This window comes from Ictidomys tridecemlineatus, chromosome 7 (assembly GCF_052094955.1).
Source record: "Ictidomys tridecemlineatus isolate mIctTri1 chromosome 7, mIctTri1.hap1, whole genome shotgun sequence".
Classification (NCBI taxonomy): domain Eukaryota; kingdom Metazoa; phylum Chordata; class Mammalia; order Rodentia; family Sciuridae; genus Ictidomys; species Ictidomys tridecemlineatus.
Window position 1 is genome coordinate 128,651,958 of NC_135483.1, and position 22,142 is coordinate 128,674,099.

The 22,142-nt window shown below is 33.6% G+C and overlaps 1 protein-coding gene across 9 annotated transcripts in view; it reads left to right on the forward strand.

Annotated features, from left to right (window-relative positions):
- Positions 1-22,142, forward strand: part of Pkp4 (plakophilin 4) — a 238,470-nt gene that overhangs the window by 137,078 nt on the left and 79,250 nt on the right. For all 9 annotated transcript variants that reach the window (XM_078017439.1, XM_078017443.1, XM_078017442.1 and 6 more), the window contains exon 3: positions 1,696-1,808. In XM_078017439.1, coding sequence (XP_077873565.1) covers positions 1,696-1,808 — 113 coding nt within the window. The remainder of the gene's footprint in view (positions 1-1,695; positions 1,809-22,142) is intronic.

The window sequence follows — 22,142 nt, forward strand, 5'->3', positions numbered from 1 at the left end:
CCTAGAATACAGAGTAACCAGAGTACAACGATAATGTGATAGCTTGAGGAGTATTTGGGGATTTATACACAGTCCATCTTGGCCCAGTATGATAGAAGCAACCACTCTTGTGGGAAAAGATGTACATAATAAGTAATTGAATAAAATAAATGAAAGAATGGAAATCTATCACAAAAACTATGCTATTTAAGAGAAAAGAAATCAAGAAAATACACTATTTAAGAGCAAAGAAGTTATGTCAGGTAAGCATGATACTACTAAGTTACTGACTATTGTTCAGTTTATAGCCATATGTTCTTTTGTTGTTTAGCATTTATTAACAGCCAGCAGTCTAGGTATTGTTAGGCAGAGGCAGGCATTGTCCCACTTATCTATTATGATCATATTGTATAGCAATATTGAGCTAAATACTACCCATCTATATCCTTTCTAAAATGCCTCCACTATTGGGTTCATTAGAAAAGGATTTTCAATAGCAGATAAGGAGTTCAGGGACTATTTATTAAAACTCATTCTAAGAATAGCTTGTGGAATTTACAAAGCCAATGCTATCAAGTAATTGCACATGTCGCCTAATACCACAAAGAGTCAATAAAGTCAATTAAATTTTTATACAAACATTCATATCTAGTCATAAATAATATTTTAGGTAGTTTTATTTCTAATTGGTTTTTAGGTTTATTTGAGTGTTCACCTACCTGGTATTTTGCTCTAGCAATCATTGTCAAATTTGAACTACTTAACAATTTGTTTTGAATAGCTTGTAAAGCATTAATATGACACAGGGGTTCTTGAAGTATTCTTCAAGATGCTATTTGTGGCTTAAAGCTTTTGAAATATATTTGATTTGATCTTTGGATATTTTATAGCATAACATGTTTTCTATTTATTAAAATCCCATTGAACTAACAATAAGAAAAGGACAAAGTTAAAACATTTTCTCTTATAATAGAACTTGTTCACCTTCATGATGTAGCATAGATTGAAGAATATAATTTCTTTTGACAAATTTTCTAGCTTCTTAGTACAATTTTGAATTCCACGTTATAGCCCAGTCTTTTTCACTTTTCTGTCTCACCTCTCTCCTTTCACACAATGGCACATGAATGCATTTGTGAAAGCAGCAAAATTCTCTTGGTTATGTCGTAGATAAATATAGCAAGATTTTTTCTGTGGGATTGAAAGGATATTTTTCCTTAGTTAAATGGCTTTGTATCAAACATGGTAAAGTGATTCTCTTCCTGGAGATTTACATTTTTTTTTAATGCTGTGCTGACATGCAATACAGTATAAGGGATATAAAAATTAGCCATTGAAGATGAAGAGCTTTTATTGGTTGGAGTGCCTCTGATGTAAACACTTCAAGTAAGGTCTCTGCAAACATTAAATTTAATATGGCACTGCAGCAGAAAATATTGTTTTAAAGATCTGATTAGAACCACAAACAAAAAAAGCAAATAAAAATATACGTTTCCAACATCAAATAAAAGCTGCAACTCTATTGCCTTTAAATTTAAAATAACCACAAATCATTAGATTATTTAAACCATCCAAAGCTTGCACTTCAAAGAGCCACACTACAGCTTTATGTTATGGGTACGTTCCTGTGTTTCCTGTGACATACGCCAATTCATGTGTCTTCCTGAGCAGCCAACCTCATCACCTTATATGCCTTTTATTTCCTTGACTCACCAGGAGCTTCAGTTTCAACGACTCACCCGAGAACTGGAAGTGGAAAGGCAGATTGTTGCCAGTCAACTAGAAAGATGTAGGCTTGGAGCAGAATCACCGAGCATCGCCAGCACCAGGTACAGGGCCAAGGGCCCTATCTTTTGTACTCTCAAGTGACATGTCTTACTAAGTTGCCCTGCATGCAGTAGATGATTCTGTTAGCGTTGTCCCGGTTAACTTGCCTTCCTAAATTTGACACAAAAGTTGTCAATACATTTTAATTTTGAGAATCCTCTTGTAATATTGATTACCCTTCAGCCCCATGCTTAAAGTGCTATGTATAGCATTGGTAAGCTTCTGTAGCAAAAGAAACTGTGCTTCCTTCAGAAATTTGATTTCTCCTCTATAACTACAGTGGATGGATGTTACTCCGTTAATTGCTAGCTATTTGGTAAGCTAATTGACTGGAATTTTGAAAACTTGGTATGGATTTTTTTAAACTGAGAAAAATTTCTAAAAATGATTTAGTCAACTTTTTAAAATGCTGTATATTCAGATATACTAAATACAAAATAAATATATACTTGAACATTTAATCATGATTATTATTTTTGTATAAATGACCTCTTCTGCTATCTAAGAACATCATTATTATAAAAATAAATACCATATACTCCAAATGGGTTAAGTCGCTGTTTATCTATAGATTTCTTTCTTAGTTATATATTCCTAGAAAGCCTACTATGAAATACTTCATTACTTATGTTTTTGAGCTTGGTATGTTTATACTTAGGTGGGTATGCCTATAATAACTTGTCTCTTCAGTTATTTTTAGTCACATAATGGTTCTACTTCTCAGCATCTCCTGTTAGTCATAGACAATTCTTTTTTTGCTGAATAGAATATGGTCTATAGTTTCACTTTTCCAGTGATTGTTGGTATGAATTTTAGACATAAGGCTGATAAATTATATACACATGAATTTTTCATCTCAGAGCATACAAGTAAAGTCAATAAAAACCTTTAAAAATAAATATAAAATTGTGATCTTTTTTAAAAATTCAAGCATGTTTTTATAGTAAAAAATCATAAACAAGGTGTAAAATTTCAAATTATAAATTTCTAATTCTACCTTTATAATATCCAGTTAAATAATTTATCAAGGAAGTAAAAATTGTGGAAACAAATTAGTTTTGACTCTATTCAATATTTTTAAAAAGTTATGTATATATTGAGCACCCAAAAGGGAAATTCACAAACTCAATAATATTCCCCAAAAATATAGACCAATTTTGTTTAGAAAAGTAGAATTTTATATTCATGGAAAAATTAAATAACATTTGAAGAATGCAGTATGGCTAGGTAAACAGAGTTTCTCTTGCTATACCAATTAAAAAAAAATACTTAAGGGAATGGCAAAAGAGAAGGGAACTCTCTAAATACTAAAAATAGAAAGGGAACTGAAAACCAGAACCAGAAGTATTTGAGCCACCTTTGCAGGAAGCCTGAGAACACTGCTTATACCTCAAAATGAGTCCTCGAATTGGTTTTAACATCCATACAGAGCCCAAGGAGTAAGGTTTAAAGTGTGTTCAGGATGGCCCCTTTGAATTTAAGATGGCTGCATTTAGCCAGGACCTTTAAAGGACCACACTCTTGGCAAACCCAAACTGATACAATATGTGGATTTGGGGTCCAGATATAACTGTCCCCATCTGAGGAAACTAACACCACTAAAATTGAGCTCACAAACAGATGTTATAAAACACAAATCAATAAAACCCTAGGCTGACATCAGCACTATGACAGAATTGGGCTTTCCAATATATCTCCTGACAAAAGCATTCGTTTGAATAACTATCCACACTTGAAAATAACCGCATAAAAGCTAAGGAATCCAGGTGAGAGATTACAGCCCTTGAGTATGCACAGAAGTAAGAAAAGATGAAGAGGGTAGGAAAGACAGTTTTGCACTGTGCTTTGTTCATTACATACTTTTGGACTAATTCTAATCTTATAAAAGATTGTATTAAAACACTTCTCTTCAAAAAAAAAAAAAAATCTTGGCAAAGAGTAAGAATCCATAGAAGTAGGGTGTGATTTCAAACTCCAAAACCTAGACACTGGTATAGAAATTCTGTAAGATGTGCAGAATAAGATATATACAAAGGATGTTCAGTGCAGCTTTATTTCCTAAAGTAAAAATATTACAAAGAACATTGTTGTCCATCAGGATGAAAATAGGAAACAAACTGTGGTTAAGTAAACTCTACAACAATTAAAATGAAATAACTGGATTTGCATGTAGCACCATGGGGATATTTTTAAAACAAACTTCTGATTGAAAATTGCAAGTTGCAGAAGAGGAGAAATAGGAGAATATCATCTGAACATTTTTAAAACAGTTTTATAATTATTCAACAATACTTGGAATCATTTATAAGTGAATTCATGTGGAATAAAACCACTAAAAACATTTTGGATTGATACCAATTTAAGAGAGTAGTGATGTCTGTAGGAAGGGGGAAGATATCAGGAATTAGGCTTTGGCTGAATCTGTAAAGTTTTATTTAACACAGCCATCTGTAGCAAAAAATGAAAAAAAAAAGATGTTAACATCTGTTAAATGGGCGGGGGGTGAGGGGTGTAGATGCCTGGCTATTAGATTATCTCCTGTGCTTTTCTTTAAGCTTTAAAATAAGTTAATGGTTATGTAGTTCAATTAACTAATTCCATAGATTCCTAAAAATCTATAAAATACATGTTATGGGCAATAGTTACTGTCATTGGTATTGTGTGCTTTGTATCTAGTTCCTAGTGCCTATTGTCATATCTGGGATGTTGCTGAGACTTACTTAGTGAATTTTGGACAAATGAATGGGTCCTGTAGAAATGAGAGCAGGGTTATAAGACAGGTTGTTCTGAAGCATGTTTAGGATATGTGCTGAAAGGATCTAGTAGCTTATGAGGTTGGAAAAGTAAAGCTATACTATTTGATTATGGAGACCTTCATCAGGTCTTTAAAGGAGATCTACAGAAAGTTGTTAGTAGTGATTGTGGATTTATTTGAAGCAAGTGTTTCTTTCTTGACTGTGCTATGTGCAAAACATAATGAAGAGAGGCCAGACAGTCAAATAGGAACCTATTATGGAATCTTAAGAGTTATGAGTAGTTTTCCTCATTTAGAGAACTCTAGTTGTAAAGGTAATTGATCCACATGGGTTACCCTACTCCCATGTCATGTGATTCCCATGTGTTCTGATATCCCAGCTAAATGCCAACACTTCCTAAAAGCCTTGCCCCAAGTTCCCCTAGGAAAATCATCTCTTTCATCTGAATGCCTGTTTCTCTATGCCATAGCTCATCTATGAAATGGTGAGAGCCACCCCACCCCCACAATCCTGGCACAGTGCCTAGAGCTCAGTGGGCATTCAGCCAAAAGATTAGTGGAAGGATGGTGAGCCGAAATGAAGTCCAGAGGTTTTGAGCTCATCAAAGGATGCTTTTCCTTTAGGTTGTCCCCTTGGTGTCTTTAAATTTCTACCTACCCTTTCTCATATCTGCCCTTTTCATACTTTTCAGGGTGCTTTCCAGAGGACCTTAAGAAAACTACTGACATAGTTATTCTGCTCTGTGATCACCAGGTCTATATGCTGGCAAGGAGCCCATTAGAAAATAGTGTGGTAGTAGAGGGAGCAAAGGCATTTTACTGTGTCACTGGAGACACACCCCTTTGTGTCTTCCAGCTCCACTAACTGTTCTCTTGGAACCAGAACCAAGAATGTAAATAGAAATTATCTCTCACACTCATCTCCTCTTTCCATCAGCCATTTCTGTTTTGCCCAAAATACAAATGAAATTGCTACTTATGTCCCTGAAGCTTACTATTGGACATTATCCATTTTTTAATTTTTTTAATTGTTTCAATCAGTTATACATGATAGTAGAATGCACTTTGATACATCCTATATAATGGAGCATAATTTCTCATTCTTCTGGTTATACATGATATAGGATCCGACTGGTGGGCTAAGGCATTTGTTCTGAACACACTAAATATACTGTAGTTATATATATATATTTCACCTCACTTGTATATTGGGAATACCTTTTAAAATGTTAAAAATAAAACACAGAAATTAAGGGAAAAAGAAGATAAAGTTCAAAAAAAATAAGATGCAGTCTAGGTTAAAATAGTACCAAAAGAGAGAAAGTGCTAATGAACTCTACAATTTAACTATCTCTGAGTTGTTCAGGAGGTTCTCTCATTCCTGGGACCAAGACTTGAATTGTTTTCCCAGTGTGTCCCCATTAAGAAATCACTGTTTGATGAAGTAAGCAGTGTCCTAGGTGGTCTCTTTCCAATAAATTACAAAAATAGGTCCAGAGGGCTTTTTCTCATTGCTAAATAGAATATAAAGGTATGGAATACCACCTTAGCTTAAAGTTATTCTCCAGTAGGCCAATCTGAAATTTATCTTAGCTCAGGATGATGCTCAGCATATGTAGATGAATGGATCAATTTCAGTTCTGCTAAGCAGGCAGACTACCATGATAGCTTCTATCTTCAGAGCCCCTGAGAGTCCTGGATGGTATTGTGCACTGAGATGTGAGGTGTCCTATATTGCAGGTCACTGTGCAAGTATATGGTATATGCACTATAACAACACAAATAACTTCAGCTTAGGCTCCTTAAAGGGAAATGTGCCCTTTAAACCTTATGTTTCCCATGGACTAGGCAGCAGTCTTCAAATCCAATGTTTGATGCACATGGGATTTTTTTCTTTTTCACCATGCAATATCATCATTTGGATATTGTTCTCACACTAATTGGGTTTAGATTTAACTGGGTGGAATAACAGTAAAAGGATCCAGTAACACAATGAAAGACCACCTGGACCCTGTGCCCCTCTTCTCACCCTGTAACTTCCTTTGCCCTTCTCTGCTCCCAAGGTCAAAGAAGGACATGGGGTAGCCAAGACCATATTTTTAATCTGTACTTAATGACTTTGGAATTAAATAATGATCATCTTAATTTTTAAAGTGCAAGAAAATAGAGATTCTACCACCAAGAGATAACTACTATATTTTTAAGTTAGCTATACTAAAGTTAGAATAAAATTCACCCCTTTATAGCATAGTTTTATGATTTTTTTTTTTTGACTAACACTTTTGGTATACAGTTATAACTACCACTACTAGCATAGAGAACATTTTTATGAACCGCCAAAACTGAGACAACCACTTTTAACAATTTACTACATGCCTTTCTCTTTAAATTTTTCTTTAAGGTAAATCCCCCTTGTAACTTTTTATCTTGTTGCTGAAGTTCCTCTTTGACCTCCAAGCCTAGTACTTAAACAAGGAATTCCCAAGGCAGTAAATAGCCTTGGGCCTAATTGGATGCTAATTTTGCAGCATTTGGAGATTACTACAGCCTTCCAAGGGTAAGAGCAATATAGGTAGAAAACTTGACCAGGAGAACATTACAAGATGAATTCAGCCTTCAAGTATATGAGGTACAGCCTGTGTTCAGCTTTCCTGCAAGCAGAGAAAATATCCTAGCTGTTCATCTTGTTGGGGTAATAAAGATGTGAAAGGACAGGAAAATATAGTTAAAATTCAAAATTCAGAACATCAAAATATCATCTTAGAATTCCAGAAGCTATCTCCAAAATTTAAAAACTATGCTTAGTGAGAGACATGGAATCCTACCATTGTCCAGAATTTCATCTTAGCTTCTGTTCATTTTTAAATTACTTCTAGATAACTTAGATGATGAAAGAGTATATTTCTTTGAAGGCCATAAATTTGATCCAAATATTTTCTCATGCAAATCAGAGCTTGTTCATGTATATTAAGATGAAGCACTAAACTTTTGTTACAATTAAAGTTTTTAAAAAGGATATTTAAAAAGTGAATCCTTTAATAATTATATATCATAGTAATGGCAACTTTTGGACATAAAGCAGTTTTAATTTTTTGTTTTGGCTATTTGTACATATTTGTAAATTCAATTATCTTATTTGGAAGCAGATGGTCTCTTTACTTTGTTCTTTGATGTTTGCTTGGTATTTGAAAGCTACTGTGGACACAGAGAAATCCTGTCCATATCAATTGAATGAGAGAAGAAATGAGGAGCAATGTTGAAATTACCTCATCCTCTCCCTAAGATTATCTTTTTCTTTTCAGTTAGCTTGAAGCTCTGCTAAAATGGAATTCTTTATGGTTTTAGAAAAGGTCATACAATTTTGACAAATAGTCTTATATCAGCACTTAAGAACTTTTTTTTTCCCCCAATAAAAAGATTCAATTCCCCACACCCATTTCAGGTTTCTTTTTTTTTTTTTAGTGTTTTGGTTTTTTTTACACTTTATCAGGTCATCTGCTGGTGCCCATCAGGCCTCCACTGATAATTCTAAAAATGTTTTAGTACTGACAGTGGTAAAAAGTTTTTTTCATGGTTCAAATCTTTTCTTCAGTGAATATTTTTAAGTCACTGTGAAATAAATCTCAAATAATGCATTCTTTAAAATGAGTCTTTGAAAAGATTGAATGTTTTTATCCCTTAACAGTTTTTACTTATTTAATTTACCACTTCAGAAAAATGTCTGATAAAGTCTGTCCCTTTGACTTTTAGTGCTCCACTAGCCAAAACCTGATGGATTTTTTTTATTATTATTATTATTAAAAAAGTTTTATCAATTTATTTCACATTCATTAAAATTCATACTTCTGAAGTAGACAGTTCAGTGTTTTTTAATATATTTATGTGGAGTTGTAAAAAAATACCACTTTCTAATTTTAGAACATTTTTATCACTTCAAAAAGAAACTGTCTTACACAGTAGCTTTCTTTCCCTTTCAGGGCCTCAGAACCACTGATTTACTTTCTATGTGGATATGCCTGTTCCGAACATTTCATATACATGGTATTTGACAATATGTGGTTTTTTGGGTCACTTCTTGTACTTAGCAGAATATTTTCAAGGTTCATGCATGTTGCAGCTTGCATTTTATTTCAAAATAATATTTCATTGTGTGGATGCAACATTTTGTTTATCATTCATCTTTAATTATTGTAAAGACTTCACTGTTTCTTAGGCTTTGATCTGGTTTGGTTTGGCTTGGTTTGGTGTCCCCCCACTCTGTGGTGCTGGGATTGAACGCCAACCAGCCCATGCCAACTGTCATCCCACTTTTTCTGTTGTTGGTTGGTTTTTTTTTTTTTTTCTTTTAGACAGTCTTGCTGAGTTGCCTTGGCTAGCATGGAACTGGACATCCTCCTGCCTCAGCCTTCAGGGTCATGGGAATCACAGGCATGCATCATCTGTCTTAGATTTTAAGAGGGCTCCAAGCATTCCTAGACTGGGGTGTATAGAGAACATAAGGGAGATTCCCTTCAGCCTGCCTACCCATCATCCTTCTGTCTCACATGGGTTTGCCTTCTTTCCTTTCTCCTTAGCTTTCTGTTTTACTAAGTCCTTGTTTATTGTTAAACTATTTGTCAGTGTCGATTTATTTTTATTTTTAAGTGCATGGTAAGTATTTGGGAGTCCTATGGTGTTCATCGCAATAAATTTCCTTTTGTAGTGTGAAATTTGGTCACTACTAACTTATTTTTTTAAGAGAGAGAGAGAATTTTTTAATATTTTTTTTTTTTTTAGTTTTCGGTGGACACAACATCTTTATTTTATTTTTATGTGGCGCTGAGGATCAAACCTAGCGATGCTGGGTGAGCGTGCTACTGCTTGAGCCACATCCCCAGTCCCATTACTAACTTTCTTAATGGTCAAATGAAAGATCCCTGACTTCATCTCCAATTCAGACTAAATGCAAAATAAACTAATACTTCAGTAAAATTATCAGAAACACTCTTTGAATTCTCCACAGTGAATATTTATTAAATGGTTTTTCTTCTGAGCAAATTAAGTAACATTGAATTTTTATGGTGCAACTCTTATCGTAAACACAGTGAAGAGTTTTACATCTGAAATACAGAAAACTGGACCATGGATGACATGCAGCTTTGCATAACTTATTTATCTGGATCATATGCTTAGCACAGTTTTTCCAGAAGCCTGTATTAGTATTAGTAATAGTATTAGTACTAGTACTAGTATTAGTATTAGTATTACTGGTAATGGGAATTACACCCAAGGATGCTCTACCACTGAGCTATTTCCCCAGTCCTTTTTATTTTTCATTTTGAGGTAGGATTTTGCTACCTTGCTGAGGCTGGACTCAAACTTATGATCCTCCTTTCTTACCCTTGTGAGTCACTAACAGGCATGCACCACCACATCTGGTTTTTAGAAGGCATGGTCACCAGCCAGTTTCATCTGGGAAATATATTTCCACGAGGAAACTATTCCTACATATTTGATTAAACTTGAATAATCAAGACTTAGGGTAAGACTGTGAGCACAGAATAATTCAGACAGTACTCCTTTAGACTAACATTTTAAAACTAAGAATGTGATCATGTAGAAGTTGGATGAATGTTAAACCAAATACTTTTTATGAATAATAGAATCTTTTGGAGACTAGAACATTATAATAAAGGATTTTAATCATAGTGAATAAATATTCCAAAATGAATTAGCTATCTCTTAGAGCATTTTAAAATCTTAAATGGGTGATTTGATTGGGAGGAAAAAAAAAAGGTCAACTTTATAGTTAGCATCAAAGTTTCAGTTTATTATAAAACTGTTATAGTATGTTTGGTTGAATATGGAGGCAAATCATTTGTATTAACTATTCTAATTAATGAAGAGGAAAATACTTGTTAAAATTTAGAGGCCCATGCATCTAAAATATATATGGCATGCCATTATTTAATTATATTTTAAAGAACCATTTTAATTAGAATAACATTATTCGATTTTCTCCTATTTTTCATAGTTCACATCCTATAATTACTATTCTTAAATTATTTAACAGTAATAAATGACTGAATTAAAACAAGAATTATGTTACTACCCTCCACTCTTAATCGTTAGATTTTTAAGGTATGTATATATTATCATTAAAATATATTAAGAACTTTACTAAAGTAAGGCATTCAAGATATTTCAAGATATTTTTTGATAAAATTTACCTTTACTGCTTTATAAAATTACTAATTATTTTTACCATATCAAAATAGCAGCGATACCAAGCACAATGCTGCACGCTTGTAATCCCAGCGGCTCCGGAGGCTAAGACAGGAGGATCGCAAGATCAAAGCCAGCCTTAGCAAAATCAAAGTGTTAAGACACTCAAGGGAGACCCTGTCTCTAAATAAAATACAAAATAGGGCTCAGTGGTTGAATGCCCCTGAGTTCAATCCCCCGTATCAAAAAAAAAAAAGAACAGCAAGGATGCTTTTAAATCCTAAATTTTTTTAAAGTAGTCACAGCCTAGAATTAAAGCTATAAAGATTCATTATTTGGCTTCTTTTTTGCAAAACAAATATTGTATGTAAAATTCAGATCTTCTTTGCACCAGTCTTCTTTTTCTCTAGATAACCATCAGAGTGTAGTGTTAAATATATGTATGGTTGATAAATATGCATATATTTATATGTATATGTATTTCATACATCCATTACTAATATTTTGTGTTGCTTTGTAAGCATACAAGTGGAATAGTCTATGAATCATTGTGTACCTTGAGTTTTTTATGTCTATCCATTATTGATACATATGTAGATCTAGTTTATTTTTAAACTGCTATAACACCTCTGTCATCCACTATTAAACTATTTAGCTATTCCAAATTAAAATTTTACAGTATTATGAGAGATAATGATAATAAACATTACTTGTTTTTTTAAAAAAGAGAGAGAGAGAATTAATATTTATTTTTTAGTTTTCGGTGGACACAACAACATCTTTGTATATGGTGCTGAGGATCGAACCTGGGCTGCAGGCATGCCAGGCGAGCCCGCTACGGCTTGAGCCACATCCCCAGCCCCATAAACATTACTTATATGTAATGATCAAACCAGAGTGATTGACATACATCTGTCATCTCAGACATTGTGTTGGGAATATCCAAAGTACTTTCTACTAGCCATTTTGAAATATTCAACTAATGGTTATCAATCATAGTTATCCTACTGTGGTATAGAACATTAGAAATTATTCCTCCTACCCAACTGTACCCTTGTTCCCATTAACCACTCTCTCTTCTTCCGTGCCTTCCCCTAACCATCCCAAGCTCTCATACTTTGAGATAAACTTTTTTATGTGGTAACCACTCTCTCCTACTTTGAGATAAACTTTTTAGCTCCCACATTTAAGTGAGAACATGAGATATTTGTCTTACTTTGCCTGACTCATTTTATTTAACATATTATTCTCCAGTTCCATCCATGTTAACAATGATCTTCTTGCATATGTCTCTTGGTTCACACATATATGATGCTGGAAAATGCATTTTTAGAAATGGAGTGTTTATGTAATAATGAATGTGTGTTTTTAATTTGTCTAGATCTTGCTCAGTTTTTTTTTGAAATAGTTCAGCAATGCACCCTCTTGAACATTGTATAAATTTCAAAGTCACTCTCCTTCTTCTTCCCTCCCTCCATTATTATTCCTCCCCTACCTCTTCCTCCCTCTCCATTCTTTGTCTCTCTTGCTCAAAATTTAATACTGAGAAGGATCTTGATTTTTGCAAATCTAATGTTTTATCTCATTCTACTTTGCATTTTTTATTAGTTAGTGGAGCTGAGCATCTTTTTGTATGCAATGACCCATTTGAGTTTTCTCTTCTATTTATATTCTTTGCTCATTTTTCTAATGAATAATTTGGCCTATTCTTTTTAGTTCTATCATTAGTTTTAGGGTATTTTTTTTTCCTTTTTTTTCCATTAACTAAATTAATTTTGGAATGTATTTTTTAAATGGATAGAGGTTCTAGTACAATATAGCACAAAGTATCCATATTGATCAATTTTTAGAATATGAATGTTTTAGTATTATGATAGGTTTATAGAAGAAAAAACCTTCTATATATGCTATATAGTCATGGATCCCAAATTACCCTAACATGCAACTTAATGATACTAACATTATTTTCTGTTTCCACATTTCTTTTAACGACTCTGCATTTATTTTTTCTGCAAATATTTATATCTTTCCAAATACACTCAACAAATATTTATGCCTTTTCTTTTTTTCTAGAAATATAAAGATGCAAAAGGTTAGTAATTTCCATTATAGCAGGAGGAGACTTGTCTACAAGATGACATGGTGCCTTTGTAGCAGCATAAAATACATTCCTGTTTGATGCAGAGTTCTGTATTGACCAGATTGTATTGGCTATCCTGGCCTTGTCCCAGGAGGTATCATATTGGTGTCTTTGATTATCATATTTGTAGCTAAAAAATGCTTCTTTATAATTAAATAGTAGGAAAAGAAAAATAGCTACTGAGCATTTATTACATAATTGACATAAAAGTCCCTAACCTCCCGCCACACCTCTACCACCACTATTTTGTCTCCTGTCTGGAAACACTGACAACTGTTTTTATTCTTGGTTAATCCCAAACATGGTACAAGAAGTCATGTACATATTAATTCAAAAATCCTGGAAAACATCCTTAAAAATATATATCATTACTAATGCACTTTCTTCAGTTAATTATTACAGAGAAAAGTTTGGGATTCCTTCATTTAATCACTTGAATCTTCATAATGAAATAAAAGAAGGTTTGAATTAAACTCACATTCTCATTACCATTTGGCAGGTTAAGAGCAGAAAGAGTGATGTGTATGATGGGATGTTTCCTTAACCCTTCAGAGAACTACTGAATATAGCTCTAAACCAATGATAGATGAAAAAGGAAATTGAAAATGTGATTATCTGCCTAAAGTGAGAGCCATCCATTAGTGCATTTTCAGCAGTTAATCAACTAGCTGTAAAAACGAACATGGCATGTCTGCCTAGGGAGAAGGAAAAAACCTGAGAAGTTTGCCAGACTTGGTGGTGTCTGAATTGTTATTAGAGCTTTCCTCCCTGAGGCTTCATGATCTATTTAATAACAAATCAATCTAATCTGTTTTTGCATAGATTTTTTTTCACTCTACTCTTATGTTACTCCACAATTAAATGGGGAGAAAAACACTCTATAACTGAAGAAGAGAAAATCCTCTAGACAGATTTTTAAATATTAAAAAAATCTTACATTAAAAACTACACATACTAACCACCATCAACTAGTTTTGATACACTGTGGTCTGCATTAAGAACTGCTTATAATTTAAGGATGGGGTGTGGGATGTATATGTATGTTTATTTATTCTAGCATCTTTTTAATTGGAGAAGAACAAATAATAGCCAATTATTTTAGAATTCTGTGATGTATAGTCTTTGCTGCAATCTAAGTTAATTATAGGTTGACCTTCCCTAGCTTTAGTTAGATTATCAATAATGATGCTATTTGAGCCACAGAGAAATTTGAAGTAAAATTACCAACCATAATACGATTACTGGTGCTTAAGAAGTACAAAATATGGATGTATATCTATTTTCTGAGCAGCATTAACAATAGCATTTTGTTGTATGTGTTTTAAGTGTTACATATCAAGATGTAATATTTCAGTAAAAACTTAATTTAAATAATAAGTGAAACAATGTTATGTTTCTTACAAGTGTAATTGCAAAGGCAAAAAGTATATTATTGAATAAAGTAGCAAATTAAAAATAAGATACACAGAAAAACAATTGACATGTATATTAATATCTTATTCTACAAATTTGCTTAATCTGAGTTTAGGAACTTTTTGATTATTCTTCTTGATTTTCTACATAAACAATTATGCCATCTAAAAAAAAGTAAAATAATAAAGTCTAGAAGTCAGAATGTTGTGTGATTGCCACCAATGATGAAATAAATAATCTAAACCAATGATCATGGCTGTTAAAATGACCAGATAAGATAGGTGGTGTAAAGTTTGCGATGAATGTATCAGCCTGATTCACCATCTGTCTTATGTTGACATCACAAAAATGGAGACAGTCAGAGATTAATGATCTTCAAGTTTGATGCAATGGAAAATACATATTATTACCTATGATGTATTCTTGCCAAAAAAAAATTTGCTAAAGCATCTAATATCACCCATGATGTATCCTTGCCAATAAATTGCTCAAGCATCTAGATATTAATATTAGTTTATGGGAAATACAGGAAACAGAGGAACATGTCAAATGACAGTATGTGGATGCATGAATTAGATTCACGCTTCCAGGAATTCTACAATACAAATGAAATAATTTTAAATAGGAAGAGAATAATGCTGGAAGTTTAAAATACATTAAGAGATTTTTAGAGACAAGCAACCATTTACAACAGGTGGACCTTGTTTGGTCCTGATTCAAGCAAACCAACTGTTTTTAAAAGTTGAAATAGGAAATTTGAATATTGACTAGGTGTTTATTGGTGTTTAGAATATTTTGTTAGTTTTTTGGTGTGTAATGCTATTATGGTTATGTTCTTTTTAAAGTATCTATATTTAGAGATGCATTTAAAGTGTTTATTACTGAAGTAATAAGATGGGTTTGCTTCAAACTAATCTAGTAATGTAGAGAAAATCATTATGATGGTGAAGATAGATAAGTTTCATCACATGGTCACTTTTGTTAAAGCTGGGTAATAATACATAAAGTTCATTATACTGCTTCTATTGTATGTGTTTTAAATGTTACATAACTGATTTAGTTTTAAAAATTAAAGACAACTTTTTTCATTTTTCATAAAAGTATTATTATTTCTTCAAATTACAGGATTTTAATTTAAAATCTGATATTCTTTTCAAAAGATTAAATAAAGAAGACCATTCATTAGCCCTGATTTTTAAATTGTATAGGTCATGAATTTACACAGTATGTTCCAAATCCTCCACGATACCTTTTCCATCAATACCACTGGTTCATTGTGGCAGTGAATGAAGAAGTGGGGAAAAAGGGAGAAGAAAGATTAAGCGACTCAACAGTCTTCTCTGTCATGTTACGAATTCTTACTCCTCTGGATTTATATTTCTAACAAGAGGGATACAGGACACTAAGAAATTTAAGAGAGTCCTGACCAGCCAATCACCTTGTCAGTTTGCCATGGAGGGTACCTGTTCATTCACTGATCAGTGTTTATGAACCTACCCCCCACACACTATATTTCAGTACTGTTTTTAGGTACCGATTTTATAAGACTTTTCCTTGATCTTTCATTATAAATCATTCTATCTATTCTTTCTAATAAGCATTTTTCGGTTTCATTCCCCAATTTGATAATTTAAAATTCTACACATTTGGTGGGGGTTTGCACGGGTGTAGTAAAGAAGAAAAGGAAACTAGGGTGGGTAAGGGTATGTGGGACAAATTAGGAATCTATGAGAGTTTTTCAGAAGGGATCCAAAACATTCTAAAACACTCCCCTAGCTTTCAAATGTCTTTCTTGCACAGAAATGCAGCATGTGTTTTCCCAAATATTGACTGTATCCTTATGGATCTGTTCCTTTTTGTGGACAGTTATTGATGATCCTAGATCTGTACGCTATTCCTCTTGTGAATTCACTCCTGCTTTAGCACTAAAACAGCTTCTTATGGTACTTATCTGTGCATAAAGAGCTGAAAATGCTATTATAATAAAAATAGGTTTTTTTTAATTTCCAGAAAGAAAAGCAGAAATTTAAGAAATTTATATTTTCTTTTTGTTTTCATAATTGGAATGATTTTTTCTTAGAAATTAACTTCATTCTTCATAAAAGTTAAAAATAAATCCTTATTCAATGTAAGCAGTGGCAGAAAATGAATATCATTCTTTAGATACACACTAAATTTGATAGTATCTTTATATGAGTAGCAAAAAATCACATGTGAATAAATCATATGCTTTTGCATATCTAAATTTATCCAGTAAAAATATTTAATCAAAAATTAAGGCTTAGAACATGATCTATATGTGTAAGAAAAATTCCTGCATGTGATTTTCATGATTCTATCTACTCTGTTAAAAAGTGAGAGGGTTTCCTCTATGCATTTTCAGACCTTAATCTGGATAATAAACAAACGTCTCCCAAGGGCCATTTAAATTATCAAGTAAATTTAAAAAGCTAAAGTGAAAGTTAAAAAAAAAATAGGCTTAATATTCCTTTTAAAAATAATTTTTTTCATAGAGTTTTCAAAGCTTTTTAAATCCTAAGTAATGTACAAAATTAAATTTTATGTATCATAAACCAGACGATTTGAAATTATGAAGAATGAGGATTAGATACTGGGGTGTATCTTATTATAGATCTATACAACTTAGTCCTGTGTTAGTGTTCTGCTCAATCTCATGGAGTAGAAAAAATAGGAACTTTTTCCTACTCCTCACTAGCTTCAGCTTTATTTAAAATTATAATATTTAAATTGTTTTATTCATTTCTGAAAAAAAAAGAGTATGTTTATGTGTTCTTTTTCTTTTATATTTTTGAAAGTTATCTCTTTAGTTTCTTCACCTTTGGAGGGTTCTGGAAGATTAGAAATGAGAAACACAGTAGCATTTTGGCAGACCCTGGGCACATATAATTCCCAGTTGTTTTCACTCTTTCAAATGTCAAGTGAGATGTTAGAAAAACCCTTGTTCTCTGCCTTCTACTTTGGCTAGTAAGAGCACCTGTTGTGGAGTGGGCCTCAACAGAAGTCCTGCTTCCTGTGTAATTTATAAGGATGCCAGAGGGGATGTTTGTCTCATTTTTGTCTAGTACTGCATCCTCTTTGATCTTTCCCCTTCCCATATGGTCTTCAGAATCTTTTATTCATAAATTCGAAGTACTGACACAAAATGCTTTTGTCAAAAAACATTTATCATCTTCTGAGATGTATTTACCACTAGTCCCCATGAAGGTTACTTGATGTGTATTTCCTGTTCCCTTTATGTTTTCACTATGCATCAAATGAGCAGTTTTCTCTTTAGAAGATAGGTCATAATGTTATTTATTTACATTTTAACTTTCCCTGGAATGCATTTTAGACAGGTGTTATAGGGGTTCAAAAATATTGTAGAGTCACATCAAGGAAAGCTGAAATGAAAAAATCATAAAAACAAAATAGGGTCAGGAATAGACCAAAAATACTCACCTCGGTGAATGGTCATGCATCTTACTCAAGCTTGCAAGCAACCAGTGGAAACCAAGATTACACCTATGTGCCATTCTTTGCTGTCTCTGTGCTCGGGATTTCTTTAAAGACTAAAATTGTAAAAGTACATTCTAAGAGAATGGTCAAGTTTGTCAGGTAACATGTGTATCAGAAATATGTGTATCAGACATGATCTTTGACCTTTCTGGCAATCCAGACATTCAGATCTGTCTTCCCACAGCTGTCCAGTTTGTTCATTCTGTTGTTCACACTCTCCACTGGATTTGCAGTGGACACAGATCAATGCAAATCAATATCTGCAGCAACTCAAGGTTTGTGTCCTCTTGCTGTTGTGTCAGCAGCTGCTGTATTCTATATGAAGGACACCATCTTCAATTCTTGTGCTCTGTGTTTTCTATAACCTCAGTATCACCCTCAGATCATATAAATAATTATGAAAAGAGACCCTTTGCCCTGTGTCATTTGTTATGTCTCTTGGTCCAAATTATAAGTTTGTGCCATTGTTAAGGGCAAAGTCATAACACACACAAAAATAACTAAACTACAATTACAGGTCTCCTGTCATGTTTTCACTTTTCCTGACAGCTGAGATCTCGGAAATAGCCTTTGGAAGAAAGGGGAAGAATGGCTATCCAGATGAAAAGCTAGAGAAAATGGATAAAAAGTCCTTTGCTAGGAAGACAGACATCAACCTCTATCCAAACAGAAAATTGCCCAAGATCTGACTGCATGGTGAAGAGAAATCCAGTCAGTAAAAAACCATGAATTTGGGGGAAGAGTTTTTATTCTTGTTAGGTTGGTGAAGAGGTTCCCAAAATGTAGTTAAATACCAAGAATAGCGTTTGGAGTATTATTGCCAAGAAATCCTACTGCCTAGGCTAGTGCTTCTCAGAGCCCCTTAAGGACAGTAATGTGGTAGGTAGATACATCCATTGGCCTTTCAACTCCCCTCTTCTTTAATCAAGCAAAGCAGTTTACTTTCATTGCCTGTTTTTTCTACTGACCTTTGTGTTTTAGAATTTCCTAATTAGTCTAGTGGAACAATAAGGAGCTATCCACACCTGTCTTGGGAAGAATAATCATGATATATATATATATTTTTTTTAATTTGGTCTACCTATTGTAGTTGTTCTGATAGTCAGTCTACAATGTAAAGGATTTCTTAGTCAATCCTTGTCTAACTAAAAGCAATAGATGAGCTCCCTATTTTCCAAATATAGAAAAAACAAAAATAGTTATGATATTTACCTATTGGTGGTAATATGAGTTCTTAGAACATCAGAAGAAGGTTTGTAGGTATTAGGGAGCCCTCTATTCCACCTCAGTCTGCCAGTCCCCACTTCTCACCATGCCAAATAATTATTAATATAAAATGAACTCATGACATTCTTGTTGAGGGTTAGGGCAAGGAGAAATTGCAGTGGATGATTTAATTAAGTAGAGCATTTTCCAAGGATATTCCTGTTATAATAGGAAGTGACAAAATGAAGGTAAATTGTATTAGACTATACACTTCAGTAGGTATATAATACAGGTATATTGTTTGTTACTTGGCACCTGCATAAGCCATTCTGGAATTCCAGAAATTCTGAAAGAATTTCCAGACTATGTTCCTGCATGTTCTACCCCAAAAATAGTATTGGAAGTGTGAAGCAGCTTGGTGTGTGAAGCAAACACAAGTACTTGGAATCGGCTAGAATGCAGGTTTGTGTGGGAAAGGGTAAACTAGGAGCCAGTTGGTGGAAGACCTTCTGTGCCATCTGAGATGTTTGAATCTTTGCCACACTAAGGTGTTTGCATTTTAACCTCTAAGATGTTGTGTGTTAGCAGCAAGATAATGACATTAGATTTGAGTTTTTGAAAAATCACTGCAGCAGTATCAGGAAGAGACCCTGAAAGGAAGAGAAATTAAAGCCAGGAAGATGAGTGAGGGAAAAGAGTGAAAGAATGATCCAGCCAAAACTCCCTGAGAGGGTGAAGGCCCAGCTCATGTCAGTGCTTATAGAGATGAATTCAAAGCATGTGTGTTTTGACTAGTAGCCATGTGCCAGACACTGCCTTTGCTTCTGGTGACATATCTGTGAACATTGTAGACTTTGATGCCCTTGCAGAGCTTACACACTGTTAGAGAAAACCAATAGTAAAATGATTCTTGCTCCTCATTTAAATGACCAGGGGGTAATAACTGAAGAGGAATCACACTGGGGGAAAGAATCTTAATGTGTCCAGGATGCAGTTGAGGAGTGAGGCTTGGGCTCATTCTGAGGACCTGTTTGTGTTTCTTAGTTTTATGATAATAATAATACCAGTGAGGATTTTAAGTTGCAAACAATAGAATTCTCTCTGCCCTGTTTAAGCAGGTAGTGGGTGTCAACTCATAGAATTTCTAGTAAGGCCCAAGAGCGAGATTCTGAATCTGGATGTCCAGGAACTGTGTCCACTGCAAATTTTCAACATACCACTATGTTCTTCTCACTTGACCTCTCTGGCTACAGGGGAGTATGCAAGTAAGGCAAGTTTCCTAACTCATAATAGTACAAACTATCAGAATAAGGAGGATTTTCAAACACACTGTACCTCTGTAAATGGCCATTTATATCTGTGAATGAAAAAGAATTTCACAAGTCTGTGGAATTTTATACTACTTACTACATTATGACAAATGCATAATGCCTTCCTTAAAACTAAACTAATACTTTAGATTAAAATAAATTGCTTTGATTTGTTAATTTGCTAATTTTTGTTGTTCATTGTCCGATCAGACAGTCCCAAACTTATGAATAGATTTCATTCTAAAGGTTGTCAATAATTATTAGAAATTATGAATATATCTTCCCATAGAAACAAAGTTATCCCGGATGATCAGTGCTTGTATTTTTAAATGTGTTCCATATTTCAATGGAAGCTCCTAGAGCAAAAGCTGTTTGGCATCTTCAGAAGTAAAACGGAACCAGGGTGGAGTCACTTGTGGGCACAGTGCCTGAAGATACATTGACATTCAGTATAAGTTGGAGAAGTATTTCTAGGAATAGATATTTAAAGAGAAAGAAAGAAAAAACAAACTAACAGGAAATAAGCCTACATTCCTAACTCAAAGCTGTCTCTGCTGTTTCTAACATGGATCTACCTCTAATTGTTCTTTACAAAAAAAAAGTGGGTTGCATTTAGTGACTTGAAAGAACATTTTAAAATTCCATGTATTTATTCTTCAATCCCTGAATCCCAAAGTAGAGAACAATTTGAGAATCGTTTGAAGTAAGTAGTTCAAAAGGGAAATAGACTGTTCTGAGTAACATATAATGAGCAGTTATTACACAGCATTGTAGAATTTCATGTGAAGGTAATTGGGCAGAATTATATGCTCTTCAGAATATACCAGGAACTTTCTGCTTATATTTCATCCTTATTATTATTAGTTTCTTTTCCTAATGGTTTGTATCTTTTACCTTAAAAAGTATAGAGAAAACCGGGCATAGTGGAGCATGCCTGTAATCCCAGTGGCTCAGGAAGTTATGACAGAAGAAATGTGAACTCAAAGCCAGCCTCAGCAATGGCAAGGTGCTAAGCAACTCAGTGAGATCCTGTCTCTAAATAAAATACAAAATAGGGCTAAGGATGTGGCTCAGTTGTTGAGTGCCCTGGAGCTCAATTCCCAGAACCAAAAAAAAAAAAAAAAACAGTATAGGGAAAATTAACTTTAACCAAACCTTCTCATTTTTCTTCACTTAGGATTAACTTATATTGTGGTGATCAAAAGCCTTTTCAATTTGTATTGTAACAATATATACATTAAGCTATTCCTGTGTGCCAGGTAGTGTATTAGAACTTAATATAGAGAGGTGAGCAAAATAGCCACAGCCCCTGCCCAATTTGAGCAATTAGCCAGAATTATATTCTTTGACTTACAGTTTCAAAGACAAAAAATCTTGTAAAGATAGTTCATTAAATTCTGTAAGTTTCAAACTCAATAATTAATAAACTTTCATGATAGTCCCTAGACATTTGAAGCATATTAATGACATTTCTGGGTGGCATTTGATGTACCATGTATTTTAATGTTGACATAAAGCATAATTGTTTTGAAAGGAACACAGTTGAATAGCAGTCTTAGTGCTTAGAAAACTAATTTAGATAATAGAGTTAAGTAATAAAAACAAATTCAAGAGAATTGAAATTAAATGTAGGGAACTACTTTTGAAGCCAAAGACAGTGGTGACCTACTCTCAGGAGCAAGACAAATATGCCATTACTGATATTTGACCAAATTTTTCTTTTCTTCACCCATCAGTCCCTTTTGAAATCAGTTAAGATTACATCTGATAAAAGAACATCAGTGGAGCTCTG